This window comes from Haliotis cracherodii, unplaced genomic scaffold, assembly GCF_022045235.1.
Source record: "Haliotis cracherodii isolate W230 unplaced genomic scaffold, xgHalCrac1.p SCAF_4, whole genome shotgun sequence".
NCBI lineage: Eukaryota > Metazoa > Mollusca > Gastropoda > Lepetellida > Haliotidae > Haliotis > Haliotis cracherodii.
Window position 1 is genome coordinate 55,285,586 of NW_027266297.1, and position 16,194 is coordinate 55,301,779.

At 40.5% G+C, this 16,194-nt stretch overlaps 1 protein-coding gene across 1 annotated transcript; it reads left to right on the forward strand.

The window, feature by feature from the left end:
- The first annotated feature begins 1,606 nt into the window (after positions 1-1,606).
- On the forward strand, positions 1,607-16,096 carry LOC139480581 (uncharacterized). The gene is made up of 4 exons (XM_071263721.1): positions 1,607-1,673; positions 14,853-14,908; positions 14,975-15,046; positions 15,254-16,096. Exons 1-4 carry the CDS (start codon positions 1,607-1,609, stop codon positions 16,094-16,096), a joined length of 1,038 nt encoding a protein of 345 aa, XP_071119822.1.
- The last annotated feature ends 98 nt before the right edge of the window (positions 16,097-16,194 follow it).

Consider the following 16,194-nt stretch of genomic DNA (forward strand, 5'->3'; position numbering starts at 1 on the left):
TTCTGATAACCAGGCAGTATATAGTGCATATACTGAATAGGTTAACATTGTCATAACCGAGAGTAATGGTTTTAGTCCGTTTGTTTTACTCTCAAATGTATGAAGCTTAACATAATCATGAAATCTCAATATATTCCAGGGTGCTACAACAGCATAGCAGATTCTTTATCCCGCTTTCAGTTGCAGCAGTTTCGGATTATCGCACCCCAGACTTGTCCGTAGCCAACCCCAATACCAGATTCTCTATGGCAGATATGGAAGACGAAGCTAACAAGCTATTAAGTATGTCAGTATCTCAAAACACCAATAAGGCATACAGGTATGCGTTGCATGGATTTCAACAGTATTGTTTCAGCAATAACCTAGACCTAGATCCAGTTTCGCAGATTGCTCATTACATAGCCAACCTATCATTAGAGGGTAAGTTTCCAGCAACAGCTTATCAACATATCTCAGCTATCAGTAGATATCATAAATTAGCCTCATTATCAGACCCTACAGAGAATTTGTCAACAAGAAGTTGTTACAAGGAATAAGAAGGGATGCTCAGAAGCCGGATACAAGAGCTCCTATCACCTTACCATTGTTAAAACAGTTGGCAAGCGAGGAATGAAGATGGACGACTTGAGACCATGCATCAAGAACAGACTCAAGACACATCCTCCTCCGATGGTACTTGTATTACATCTTGGATCAAATGACCTAGTGAAGGATAGTGGTGTAGACAAGTAAGAAAATAGAAGGGTTGGTTTCTTGTATCACAGAGTCTATGCCTGAAACACTTCTGGTGTGGTCGGAAATCCTACTTAGAAGGGTGTATCATGGCGCTCAGAGCGGGGCTGCTATTGAACGGAAGAGGAAGAGAGTAAACCGTTTCGTTACAAATCTAATATGCAAAAAAGGGGGACGTCGAATGAAGCATGATATAACAGCAAGCGATTCCAACTTATATCGCAATGATGACATTCACCTTTCCGATGTGGTGTTAGCTATTTTCTTAAAAGAAGTACGGGAAGTACTGGAGAGTATCTGTTTAAACAGTTCTACTTGACTTACATTTGTGGCATTGGGTATGGGATTGGTGGCGGGACCCTGGGGGACATGAACATGATTCAGGTAATTGTTAGGTTAGCAAAGTATGGTGCTTTCACACCTGTCTATGCGATACCCTAGCAGGCCTAAAGGACTTGTTACTGGCGGCTAGCCAGAAGTGGTGGTTACCGGCGGCTGGCCGGGTTGTGCATATTTACCAGATTGGAGTCAGCGGCCTGTCGACTCTCTAGCTCGGGTTGGGGGGAGGGGGTACTTATCTGTGGCGACCCCAGTGAGACAAGCCCCTCCTGTTTATGCTCTGAGCTGCTCACATCTGATATATCGGCGCTCAGTTATTAATTTATTATTAGTCTTAAACCTCTCCCCCCCAGGGTTTCGTCACAAATGTTGTAATAAACTGCGCCCATATTCTGTTCCACACAAATATTGCGTTTGTTGTTTCTACTGTTTATAGTGAAGCTTCACAAAGGACCATATGTTGCTCAAGGGTCAATATTTGTTAAGTTTAGCATATTACCTTGTCAGGATGATAATTCACATTATTTCTACAGCAATGGCTTCGACGAAGAGGGCTGGTCTGATGCTGACACTGGTGTTTATCATTGGATATTACATTTACTGTAAGCATTTGTTGATACTAGTGTTAATCACTAGATATTTCTCCCATTGTAAATATTTGTTGATGCTGGCGGTAATCACTTGATTTTTAACGTACTGTATTTGTTGATATTGGTTGTCAATCATTGATTTATACTGTAAGAATTTGTTGGTACTGGTGTCGATCATTGGATAGTACACCTGCTACAGGTTTGTACTGACGCTGATGTTTATCACAGAATATTACACTGACTTGCAAACTCAGGAACTGTATTATTCATTATTCAGTAATGTACATGTTCTTAAATGAATTGGGGCAGTGGGGTTTCCTTGTGGTTAAAGCGTTCGCTCGTCACGTCAAAGGCCCGGGTTCGATTCCCCTACATGAGTACAATGTTTGAAGCCCATTTCTGGTGTCTCACGCCGTGATATTGCTGGAATATTGCTAAAAGCGGCCTAAAACCATAGTCATTCACTCACTCGAAACGAGAAGTACGTTTGTTGATTAAAGGTAGAATTCATCAAATGTCCGCCACCAGGAAATTTTTTGTTGAAGCAGGTATATAGTAGAATTACAACATTGTGTACATGCTTGTCAAATTCAGTTTCATACTTCATGAGAAACGGATTTCGTACTCTGCAATATGCACGAATAACACTTTATTTAGATAATTGATAATATATCTTACAAATAATGCATAAATTATCCTTTGATAAGCTTTTGCTTCCGTGGATGAGGATTCCCACTGCAAAAAGAATCCACATATACAAGCTTGTATATGCTTTGGAAAGATGGTATATCCAAAACATATACAAGTTTGGAATGATGAGATATACAAAATATACAAGTTTGTATTTATGACATATACAAAAATGTACAATTTTGTATATATGATGTATCCAAAATTGTTGGGTTTTTTATATATTTGTTAAGAAGATAATTGTAATGTATTCGTGTATAATCATTGTACATGTGCAAAATGAAGTATTTTAAGTTGAGCACTGTGTTTCTTTGTAAATGTTGATGTGGGGATAACTGCTGGGTATTGTGCTGTAATTGTTTTGTATTTGCAAAATGCCGATCAATATAATTAGCTAGTTACAAATAAAACTGATATAGTGGCGTGTAACATTATTGGGATGTTTAATTAGTACTCCTCACTGTTAGCGGGAGTTCTTACTCTCCTTGCAATGATATTGACGGGTAAGGGATTGAGGCGTCTGGTACTTTTCCTGGCGCGGTGCTTGCTATGTGGGTAGACTTTATTGTCAAATATACAGAGCGGATTAGCAGTCGGGGGTGATCACCTGAAAGTGTTGAAATCGATTTGTGCTGAGCTTGGATTTGTTTGTAGGGATGCCGCGATGTGATTTGTAACATGCTCTCGTGCGCATAGCAGATAACAGATTGCACAGAGGATGAAAGCTAATCATTACTACTTAAAAGTGTTGAATTTGGTTTGTACGGTTTAATAGGACGGTATACATTGATCTGATGTGAAATATCCGTGGAAACGCGGAAATCGCGGTTTTTAAAACAGTAGTCCTTGGAAAAATCATCTTCCGAGTAAAAATATAATCAAAGATTTAAAAGAAAATACTCCAAAAAATATCGTGTTTCCGGACAACAGTCGCGGATTGTCCTGTTTTCGATCAGAGCTTTCAGCATCAACCATGCCTTTATTATTATTCATAACACAATACTGTTATTGTCTGATCTTAAGTTTTCGGACATCATACTTTTTCTATCACGAATGCTTGCACTATAACGAGGAGTGTGGCATCACACAGAAGTATTCCGATGATGGCTTGTTTTTATGATAACATTGTCTTTTATAAGTCAATGAGATGTTTTACAGTTGTTCATATGAAAACACCATGAATGTTTATTCAGCATTCGAAAACTCATAACACGGGGATATATGTTGCAATTAATGTCTTATGTTTTACAAAAGGTAAGTAAGTACAAGGTAAGTTTTTCTCAATATGCTTCAACATGGGAAAAGAGTCAGACATTGCACGTTTGTAGCACTGAAGCTATTCCCAATTTTTTTAAGGTACTGATTTAACTTTGAAATGTTACTGCATACGCCATCTTTGTTTATTTGACTTATTTACTTTTGCCACTGACTTATTACATTTGTTGGTATGAATATTGTCCAAACGGCACGAAATTGCTAAATATGCAATGTTTAAAAAAATGTCTGGGGGCTCAGCCTTATATCTTTTGCAAAGTCAACAGACTACGACTGTAAATGTATTGTACAACCGATGCAAGAAAATGAAAACAATGTTACAAATACAAATTATTAACAAGTGGAATATGAATACTAATACCTGTACTTTTTAGGACAAGAAATTGACACAATGACGTATTCAGATTTAATTGATATTTTGTTTACTTATGTAAATGCGAATTGTTTTTTTGTGTTTGTTACTTCATCTACAATTCCACAAGGCACAAAACCTGCTTAGATTTAAAACGAATAATCAGTCAGTGAGATACTCTGGTTATTGCGCAAAGAAGAATCCAGTGCCAATGAAAGTGAACAGCATCCATGACCCGATGTTATACAAAGCAATCATATAACATATTGCAACTCATGGTTGTTAACAATCAGACCGTCAACATAATGACGGTATCAGTGGGCACATCGTACTTTTTGAAGTTAAAAAATGATAACTTCAAACTGATGCTTATACAAAATGAACTCTTATATTTGCACAGTAATTGAGTTCATGCTTTCATTGGCAGCTTCAAGATATTAAATGAGATATATTGTGTATGATTAAAATAAACTGACGTCCAAAAGAAACTTAACCATAGTTTGAAATCACTCTTGCTCAAAAACAACAAAACATACATGCATGAAGTAAAGTGTATTGAGAAGATCAATATATCAACATAATCAACACTGAAAGTAACATACCGCGACCAAGAATAACGTCAGAGCCCCTCAAAGTTGGGTGTGGTACAAAACTCGAGCTTTCAGAATCATGGACAATAGGCAGAGTACATAGACAATCGCTCACGTTCAATAACAAGTCATTAGTAGCGTGTGTGACCACAAAATGCCTCAATACACGCAAAAACTCTTCGACGCACAGAAAAAGTCAGTCGTCTGATGAGGTCACATGGGATTTGACGCCATTCTTCTTGGAGGGCCAAGATCAGTTCTTGTCGGTTGGCTGGAGAGTATGGTCGTTGTCGAACACTACGATCCATCAAGCCCCAGAGGTGTTCTATGGGGGACATGTCGGGCGAGCGTGCAGGCCACGGCAGGGCGTTGACGTTGTTGGCTTCGAGGAAGTTAGTGACAATTCTGGCTGTATGGGCTCTAGCGTTGTCATGCTGATAAATGACACCACGTGGCTGCTGTTGGAGAAATGGTAAGACAACTGGACGAAGAATGTTATCCATGTACCGCTGAGCTGTCAAGTTTCCGTCAACGATGACCAGCGGTGTCCTCTCCTGCCCACAGATCCCTCCCCACACCATGAGACTCCCTTCACCATATGGTACGACCTCCTGCACGCAACACGCCGCGGTCGTTCACCCCTTCGGCGGTAAACACGATGTCTTCCATCAGCCCTAAACATACAGAATCGACTTTCGTCAGTGAAGACAACCCCTGCCAGTCGCGTTGCCAACGTCGTACAGTCCGGGCCTATCTTAATCGCAGACAACGATGTTGCGCTGTCAGTAGCTGTCCTCTGTATGGTCTATAGGCCCTGATTCCATGAGCCCTGAGTCTCCTGGCCACTGTCTGTCGACTAACCCTGTGACCTAAGGCATTTGTCGCCGACAACGTCACTGTCAGGAAGCGATTTCGGAGGTGCAAGGTACGCAAGTACCGGTCATCATGGGGCGTGGTCACCCTGGGTCTGTCTGTTCTTGTCCTGTCAGCGGTCGGCCCTGTCTGTCTGTAACGTTGCATCAAATTGGTAACGGCAACACTGGAGCCACCGAAGGTTCGTGCAATATGGGCGTGGGTGGCTCCCATCTGTACCATACCCAAGGCTCGCTCACGTTGTTCGACTGTGAGTCGTGGCATTTCTTTTGTGTTTTTATCACTGTGGATGTCTGACTTGCCGTTACCATCGTTTTATACCCTTACCCACACGTGCATTTGCAGTTGTCCGTGGTGCACGTGTTTTTCACTTTTTCGCGTCGTGTTATCTCGCAAACAAGTAACAGACGATTAACATTTTCTGCATACACTATTGTTGTATTTCGGTTATGTGTTATGTTTAGGTTAATGATATCCTGTCTACATGGTCACACACGGTGATTGTTAAGATCTACACACCGACAACATGGCAGTCTGTATTCATTTCTCATATCCCAAAAGTCCCCCTCCAAACCTCCTCTTATTAATTCTTACAACAACAAAAAAGTGGGATTTTGTGAGATGTCCTACTAAGAATGGGAAATTGTACATGCTTTTAACATATATTTTTTCAGTAAATGAATCGAGATTGATAAAAACTGCTCCAGAAACAAACACATATATACATCAAAATAGATTAAAAACGAGTGCGGTTGATGGACTGGTGTTCAATTATTAAGAAAAGCTATTTAACTATTTAATACTTAATACGTAGCTTAAAATATGAATTAATTATGTTAGTTTCTCAATAAAGTTCCTCATGGCTTGTACCTCTTGTCCCCCCACAAAAAGTTCGTAATGCAGTTTAAACTTTCTCGGATTGGTTCTTGTTTTTTGGTACAATTATCCCAAATATGGGAGCAAAGATATGGGCAATAAACTTGTACATAACATCTAATGATTTATGTGAAAGGAAGTATTTATCTGAGTGAGTGAGTATGGTTCACGACACCAGAAAGGTATTTTAAGACTTCTAAGGCAACTTATCACAAGGCTTACCTTTTTAACTAATCGATAATATCAGAATGCTATTAACAATCTGACTGAAAAGTCATTGATAAAAAATCTTTTCATTTTACGGTTAAGTATTGCATTTAGATTGACTTTAACGTGAAATTGAATAGGTTCTGTTTTCTTTGGATTATACTTTACTTGCTTTCATCCATTTGGTAATTTTCTCCGAATCGGCATTAATATTTTACGCAGTAGTAGTTGAAATTGTCCACATAAGGAATTGCCTGGACCCGCCGCAAACACAGTAAACAGACATTCCAAGGTGAATAATATATACAATTGTTTCTTGGCTCGACATGCTAGGGTCCATAATGTTACTTATAATGTAAAACTAATAGTAATATTTAATTATATTAAAACATTTTTATACATTTATGTATTTAAATGAGAGAGGTAGCGACATACATATATAAACATGCTGTGTTTTATAATAATGATTGTACAATTCTGAATGCTTTAAACCTGTTGCATTAAACAAATTTTGGATAAGATGTCGCATTGTGAATCAATATATTTGATATTCACTTAATGGCTTTGTTGTGTACTAGACTTGTAAGTCATTTTTTTTTTCTTCCAAATGTTCTATTGCGAATACATACAGAGTCAGAGTGCATCTATTGCACGAATGAATGAAAATATCATCATTTATAAACTTACCTGAGCTCACTGTGTGTTCTGAAGTAAAATCGATGTAAGGCACCCTGCACGGCTTCGTTCACGTTCACCCTAAAATGTACGATAGAAAAATCTGAGATTCTGAGATTCATTATTCAGTAATGTACATGTTCTTAAATAAATTGGGGCAGTGGGGTTTCCTTGTGGTTAAAGCGTTCGCTCGTCACGTCAAAGGCCCGGGTTCGATTCCCCTACATGAGTACAATGTTTGAAGCCCATTTCTGGTGTCTCACGCCGTGATATTGCTGGAATATTGCTAAAAGCGGCGTAAAACCATAGTCACTCACTCACTCGAAACGAGAAGTACGTTTGTTGATTAAAGGTAGAATTCATCAAATGTCCGCCACCAGAAATTTTTTTGTTGAAGCAGGTATATAGTAGAATTACAACATTGTGTACATGCTTGTCAAATTCAGTTTCATACTTCATGAGAAACGGATTTCGTACTCTGCAATATGCACGAATAACACTTTATTTAGATAATTGATAATATATCTTACAAATAATGCATAAATTATCCTTCGTTCACGTTCACCCTAAAATGTACGATAGAAAAATCTGAGATTCTGTGTGTTCTATGTTCAACTACATTTTTGTGACAGGCGTTCGTTGATTTATTAAAACTCCACAAATTCATAAATCACATTGAGTTGCTCGCCTCTTCTCCAGCTGCTCACACTCTCCACTGATGCTGGCTGCCTTAGCTAACTGGAGTCCGCATATAACTAATTACAAACTCTGTTCTAATTATGCTAATCGAGGAAGTGCATTATACCAGATGACAAGCTTAGTTATCCTGTCACACTAATCCTTGTTTAAAGTGAACATATGTCAATTGACTAAACGAACATCTTTTTTTATATACTTACGAAGGAGTATCACATTGGACAGTGCATACAACTGTTTGTCAAAACAATATCAAGCAACATTTTAGATTTAGAATCACCATACCATGACATAACAGAAACATATATATTAAATTGTATATATTCATATTTGCCGATATTCATGATATATTTATTTTACCGTCATTGTTTGAAACTATTCTGAACGACTTGTATGTATAGATCTTTTTATTTGTAAACAGATGGCGCACTTATTATATATATTATTGATATAACTGTCTGCTCAAGTGTTCTATTTCTTTATTACGTAAAATGCTGTGAACATAAATAAATACAAATTATTTCATAACAATATAGAGTTGTCATAATGCTAATAGTATACTCTTGTCACATACAATAATACTGTCCGGTATTCTTAGTAATATTTTCAATAGCAACCACATATTGTGAGCACAAATTTCTGCAGTGAAAGAAACTGAATGAAGCAGAGATAAAATCAATCCATATGTACAAAATAGTATATTTTTGGAAATACCAAATATACAAAATTGTATATTTTTGAATATACCATATATACAAAATTGTATATTTTGTATATATTGGAAGTTCGCCTTGTGTCCAGGTCGAGTCGGTGGAAATATTAGACGACTGTTTTTTATTTACAGACGCCAGTAATCGTATCCGTAAATACCCACTATCCATAATAGCCCCATGACGTATATGAGCGTGTACAATCAACGGGAGATATTGTGTTAACACGCTTACTGACCATTGAAGACTCATTACATAATCATTGTCTATTATTTATTTTCAAAGGAACAATTTATTCATGCAAGTGCATGTTTTGTAATATTAATTTTCAGGTGTATAATTTTATGTCAAGACAATCGTAACAATGTTCATATTATTATTTGTCCAAAATGCATACATTAAGACGCAGACACAAAACTTTTGATGCGTTGCATCAACACGGCGTCATGAGATTACAATTACAAAAATATAAAATCCGCAAATATGTCAACGCTGCGCTGAGATGTTAAAATGAACAGAGGAGAGGGACCGGATCGAACATCACTGCACGCTGATTGGTCCAACACGCAGCGCGCTGATTGGTCCATCACATGGTGCACTGATTGGTCCGTTCCGCAGCCCGGCCTGAGCCCTGGTTTTCCAAACCGACCTGACCCTTGTGTTTCTTTTCCATAGGAAATGGATTTTACCATGGGAGAGAAAGCACAACCCCGGTTCGACCAATCAGAGGCCAGAACAGGGCGAGCGCGCCCTCTGATTGGTCAAAAACCCAAGCGTCTGATGGGTCATATTTCGATCCTGTTTTTTTCCTTGGGTGTGCATGTCGATTCCCTATCCTTAAGACAACACAACACTTATATTTTTCAACTTTTTTTTAATCCCTACTCACATGAACCAACAAAACAAAATCACAGGATGAGAGGGCGTCCTGTGATTTATTTGAACAGGAAACTTTTTTTCTTTTTTTTCCAACTAAGTTGTGAATGTATGTATAGTCCTAAAACGCCGTGAACAAGGACTTTTTGCAACCAGGGTGTGAACATATGTAAAACGCAGTGAACAAGTGTCAGGTCAATAAGGGCAGAACGGTTGGTTCTTTTGATGTCTGGGCACTCAGTCGAAAGGCAGGCATCTCATCCACAGGAACGGAGGTAAACACTTTGGTATGAAACCATTCTAATCTTTCTTGACGGTGTTCTTCCAGTCCAACGTATCTAACATTTGATTAAAAGTCCATCCACGCACGCGATATTCATAAGGGTTTCCAAGTAGGCTCTGTAAGAGTAAGTGCGCATGGATGGTGTGATCTCCAACTGATTGTGTCCCACGTGCAGCCGCACTATGCGAAACAAAGAATGCATCAAGTTGTTGACTGTCGATACGCGGTTATTCGCCACTGTGGTATCTGTGCCATCTTCTTTCATCACACGTAGATATACTCTCAGGTAGCGCTGTTTCAAATCAATGTAAAGAGATCCAGCTGGTCAGGTTGAAAGTCTGATGAGGACTGACCTTTAAACCATTCTTCTTTTCCTTTTATGCTTTTTCTGGAAAGGGGGCGGTCGGGTAGCCTAGTGGTTTAAGCGCTCGCTCGTCACGCCGAAGACGCGGGTTTGATTGGTGACATGGGTGCAATGTGTGAAGCCCATTTCTGGTGTCCCCCGCCGTGATATTGCTGGAATATTGCTAAAAGCGGCGTAAAAACCAAACTCACTCACACACTCATTTTCTGGAGAGGGGCGATAACGGCTTTACATCTTTTAGGGGGTCTCGGCTCCTCACGTTCCTCCAAGACATCCATCAGGGCTGATGTTTCCACGATGTTTCAGACTCTCTGACAATTTACGTTTGCCAGCCACATCACTCACCAACCCGGGTAGGATCTTTTTACACATCTTGAGCACAGATGTTCCACTAGATTTAAGGAAAGGCAATGCCATCTTCAAGATACTTCCGAGGCCACTGCCACATTGATGATACCATCCTTTGTATACTTTGATGCCACTCTCACGCTGAACGAACTGTACTCGATCAATCTGGTGTGCCACACGTGTCCCAACATGTTGCTTCTGTGTTAGGGGCAGTGTTAGCGACTTTCAAATAGTGTCGGGTCCCATGCTGAGTAAAGTATCACCACATTGAAACCGTTCATTGAAACCGTTTCACTATGGATGCTTTCGAGTCAGGATTTTGACTGGAGTAAAAATGAATGCTGTGCTTCGTCATGAGAGCCTCGAAAGGGCGGTTGACAAATTCTCTACCTTTGTCTGTTTGCAATTGAGCAGGTAGTCGTCCTTTGGCTTGTTGCAGCAGCAAGGTTTGAAAACCAAGCAGAACTGTTGTTGGCCTTCAGGGGATGCACCAATGCCATCTTTGAAAACACATTGATTATGCACAGCAGATATTTGAATCCTTGGTTGTCGTCTTGAAAGGCAATCATGTCACTCAAGTCTGCTTGCCACAATTCATTGACGGCTCCCACAGGATAGCGGGCTCTTGGAAAGGAGCATCTGGCTGGTTTGTGCAAGGTATATGTACTTTGGGTTTGCAACCAATGCTTGATTTGAATTTGCGATGGAATGGTTTTCTTCTTGCTTTTACTGGTTCTTGCATCTTGAGCGTGGAGTCGTGTTGCTTTCCAAAAAGATCGCCAGCCGCCAAAACTTGCAGGATGTTCAGGATAAAAGAAGATTTTTTCCAATCAGGCCATCCAAAGGGGAGTAAGTCGTCGCGTCTTGGCCTGTCGCGTCATTTTCTCTCATCAGACTGATGCCTCTCGGTACATGGTTGGTCTTTTAATAGAGAGGAGAGAGAGATGGGTTTTCTTATGTGGTGCTAAAGGGTATCCATGAACCTCGCCTGTTGATGAATCTGTCCTTTTTGGTATCCGAAGGAGGTGGGGTCATCACCCAAGGGGTTGGCATCACCTCTTTTTCTTTTTCTTCTTCTTCTTCTTCTTCTTCTTCTTCTTCTTCTTCTTCTTCTGACCACTTCGTCGATCACCTGTTGAGGATGAGGGGCAGGTCTACCTGGAGTGTCCATCGTTGATGGCGGTAGTGCTGGCGCTGTTGGTGGTGGTGATTGTGATGCTTGTTCTGGTGGTGCTTGTGGTGGCGGTAGTGGTGGTGGAGGTGCGGTGCTGTTGGCGCTGCAACTCTAGCATGCGTTGCAACAGTTGGTTGTATTCTTGTTCCCGCAGGTGAAAAGGCTGCTGTGACGTCTGCATCAACGTGTTATCTCTTCCAAATTTTGGAGATGTTTCTTTTCAAAGAGAGGCGTGTGAAAGGTCTGCCGTTGACGTTGTTTTGTGGCCTGTAGACTTTGCCATGGTCTTCAGGCACCAACACCATCTTGTGTGCCAACTTCATGGTGACACACCAAACACTGATCCCGACCTTCCTTGTGTCACCCCTTTATGACCTTCCTCCAAAAAAGAGAGGCTAGGGCAGAACCAATAAGAGGAATGAGTCCTCCTAATAATCTTCCTTCACATTGAAGAAGTTTTCGTTTCTTGCTCAGAGGGACTTGTTTTTTCATGAGCTTATTCAAGACTTTGCCATGCTGTTGCAAGTGTTGACGTTGAGTCATGGTCATGGGAATATTGAACCCTGACTACTTGGACCGCTTTCCCCTAGAACTACCATCTTTATTTGACATGGTGATCGAGGACTTCTATCAACAGATGTCAGGCCAGAAGGGGGGTCGTATTGGTCTAGGTATCCAACACCTCGCTTTGAACACCCCCATACAGATTCCATTTCATCGCTTTGAAGATCTCCATGGGCAAGATATCTTGCATGCCGTGGAAAAAGTCCAACAGTCCAACCAAGACCTTGCCATCGATGCCACCATGGTTGAGACCTTAGTACACATAGCAGATCCCGATGGTCTTGCAGGGACCCCACTGTACCAACCTACCTCCCCCGCTAAACCCTTGCGACGCCTTCTATGGAGGACGAACCAAGCCACCCGATATGCTACGAGGACTAAGTAGGTGAAACCATCAAGTATATCGATATCTGTTCGCTTTATCCCTACATTTGCAAGACCGGAGAGTTTTCCGCGGGACCCCCGACCATTCTCCATCAACCCCCTGTGGAGAAGTTGTTTGATCTGAAAGGTCTTATCTAAAGTCGTGTCCTACCCTCGAGACACCGCTACTGCCCTACAGATCGGGTGGAAAACTGTTCATTCCTTTGTGCCACACCTGTGCAGATACCCGGTCAGAGACGCCCTGCAAACACACGGATGAAGAGAGTGCTGCGCGTTCAACCGGGTCTTGGCTTCATTAACTCATAGGCATAGTTTTTGGGACCTCCTGACACAAACGTCTTGATGATGTTTCCGTTCAGTTCGTCTGTAAAATTACCCAACGAATTCCCCAGCTTTGGATTCCTTTCATTGGGTCGATGAATGTAAATGATGCTGTCCATGTTGAAGTACAAGGCCCTGCGACCCAACATGCTGAGGGCCTCGTACAGCTTGAGACGTGCTTTTGCAGTGACCCAAGCAGCCCTGGCGGGATTGAAATGAGGATGAGTTGTTTGGAATTCTTCCTTGCTTGTTTAGGTCACCATATGTTCGTTGATGACGGTGATATCATCAATGGGATTTCGTTCATCTCTCAACAGGGCAAAGTGCTGGGCAGGTTCGTTCATATAGACAGACCGACTGCAGTCTAAGCGCTGTCCGAACTTGCCCCAGAGCGAATTAAGAAAAAGCTTGGAATGAGTGCGGAGTCCTGGGTTCTTCTTGATGCTGTCCTTGTCCAGCCGGATGCTTTCTTTCTGATAGATCTCCTCGATGTAAGCATCGTGATCGATACATCACTCGGCGACCTAAAACGTTGTTTCTTTGCACTTCTGTAAATCTTGGCATGTTTTTGAACTGTGACGGTTCGGTTGACGCAAATGCCTGGCAATAATACCATGTGCGTACGTGCGTGCGTGCGTGCGTGCGTGCGTGCGTGTTTGTTTGTTTGTTAAGGTGAAGATTATAACAAAGGTCCATTGTCAATTTAGAGGGCCGGTGGACCTGACCGTCCACATTAACACTAAAGGATAAGACGAAGAATGTTGACGTTTTCAGAAAAAAAACATGGCCATACAAATCAACTTACTATATAGTTATCAGCGTGTTATGTATATTCCACAGTATATTGTGGAGCGACTTTTAATAGAGGGCACGAGTGGCCTTGTCATCTAAGGCGTCCATTGGGCACGTCAGAAACCTATGATTGTGGGTTCGAATCTCGGTTCGCGACGGTTGTGTTTCTGAGTTCATCAGCACCAAACCCATGCTCTTGGATTTCACTAAAGCAGTAAAAGCCTTAGACCTTCCTCACATTGTTTCTCAAACATCAAGCTGACAAGCCGTGATAAAACAGTATGAATACTGTTCAGAGCGGCGTTAAACGCAACTCATTCACTAACTGATGTAGTTCCTTTTTATTGTCATTTAACTGTAAATAAAAGTGACAAAGTCCTTTCCATATTCATAAGAAATACGTCGAGAGTATGATTCTGGCTACATCATGCACATATGTGTGTGGTTCAGTTTCAAATAATGATGACAGCAGGTCACAATACAACGTTTTGAAAATTTTACTGAGGCCTTGAATCAAACAACTTGGTAGAAAGAGCATGCTTGGTGGTATTTCAGATTTTGTGAAATGTAGACACCAAAGGCTGGAGCTGCTAGAATAATGCTCGACATAAAGTGAAAATTGCCTATTACAAAGCTGAAGTCATCCCTTTTGTCAATCACCTGTTAAGTTTATTTTACTGTATGGAAAACTTGCCTGACCCCCAATCTGTCACTAAAACCACCCAATCACCACAACTCAACCCAAACTAAAGCAAATGTTAGAACTGCTCACTAAAGCAACGAAATTCTGAGGCATTGCGAGGATATCTTCTCTAGTCGACGAGATTATGTATGTAACTACGATAAGGAAATTATCAATTACTTTATGTGAGACAGTGTACAGTGTAAATATCCTGGCATGTCTCGTCATTATCAATCAACATGCGTTTTGTATGCTCCATTCTCTTGTATTTTAATAATGTATGGCGGTCCATTTGTTGCCAAATGCCACTTTTAGTACCAACCACACTATCCATAGAATCCTTAACCCTACAGAAACTTAAGAATTCTAACTGCCATAATTTACTGATTATTGTTATACCTACAATGTATTTGTGCAGCTGTTTAGTTCAGTTTAGTTCCTACAGTTAATGTGTTGTAGATCACGCTTCTTCAGCGACAGCTTGGTTAAATCAATCGGAGTCCCTGAGCTCAATAGTAAGTGCAACGTACAAAAAACACATTATGATTATTGGTCATTGTTTTATAATGTTTTATATCAAGGCTTTGTCAAGAATACAAATTCTCCCATCTGGGATGCAAGTGACCTTCAACATAGACAACGACACCAACAAAGTGAGTAGGTACACTCATGTGTTACCATGTCTTCAGATAGTATTTATTTCTATATTTATACTTCCCATTTGATTACTATGGTTTCCTAACAATATATTTCTTGAAGTTTAAACTATTCATATATGTTCAGATACAGTCAACTCACAAGTGTTCATGAAAACCTTTCTGTTTATTGAGTATTTTCTATACCGAGTAACTTTCTTTCAGATCCTGTCACAGAGCATCGACGACCCATCCCTTCTGAAACCTGAAATCACAGTCGTTACAGCATATTTTAACATTGGCTCATTCGCCAAAGGAAGCACATCCAACACGTACACATCAAGCCGTTATATGCACTGGATGAATGTGTTTGGCAGAATCAGGAACAACCTTGTCGCATATACCGATTCTAGAGATACCTTTAATTTACTTAATAACCTCAGACGTAAGTTCCCTAGCAACATGACAAAGGTATTCCTTATAGACAGGGCCAATCTGTGGTCGTTCTCTTTGGCTGGGGAAATTCGAAGTATTTACACTCAGCCTAACTATCCACATCATCATCCGAACACAGTTAACGAGAACTACTCATGTGCGATGCATGCAAAGTTTGAGTTAGTTAACAAAGTCTTAATGGAGGAATTGTTTCCTACGAAATATTTCTGTTGGTTGGATGTTGGACTCTTTCGTAATCTTGCTGATGATAACTCAGTGTTCAAGCTTCAAATACCACACGAATGGGACAAAAGCAGAGTCGGTTTTAACGATAAAGCTACAATAGAAAGCGTAATCAAAGGGAACAGTGTATGGGTGGGCGGGGCCATGTTTCTGGGAACTCCTGAAGTGTTGAACAAGTATACCGAAGACTACATGAATACAGTCAAGATGTTGTTAAAACAACGTTTAATGAACACAGATCAGCAAGTGATATACTCAATGTATCTCCCGTCGTCTAAAGTCAAGCCTCGGGTTCAAATCCAGTTATTTTCTGGAAAGAAAAACCCGTATAATCCATGGTTTTATCTTGGTTACCTGTGCAGAGGGACATCGCAAAACGCCCCAAAATGATGCCATCAGGTCTATTTCCTAAATAATTAAGTCATAATCCAATTGATATTTAAGCACTTTCAGTTCATCCTAATCCTAAAGGTTACAAAACGTTAAAG

Coding starts and splice junctions, on each gene's coding strand:
- LOC139480581 (XM_071263721.1), top strand. CDS start 1,607: ATGGCTTCGACGAAGAGGGCTGGTCTGATGCTGACACTGGTGTTTATC. Junction 1,674..14,852: donor CATTGGATATTACATTTACT/GTAAGCATTTGT, acceptor AATGTGTTGTAG/ATCACGCTTCTTCAGCGACA. Junction 15,047..15,253: donor TAGACAACGACACCAACAAA/GTGAGTAGGTAC, acceptor ACTTTCTTTCAG/ATCCTGTCACAGAGCATCGA.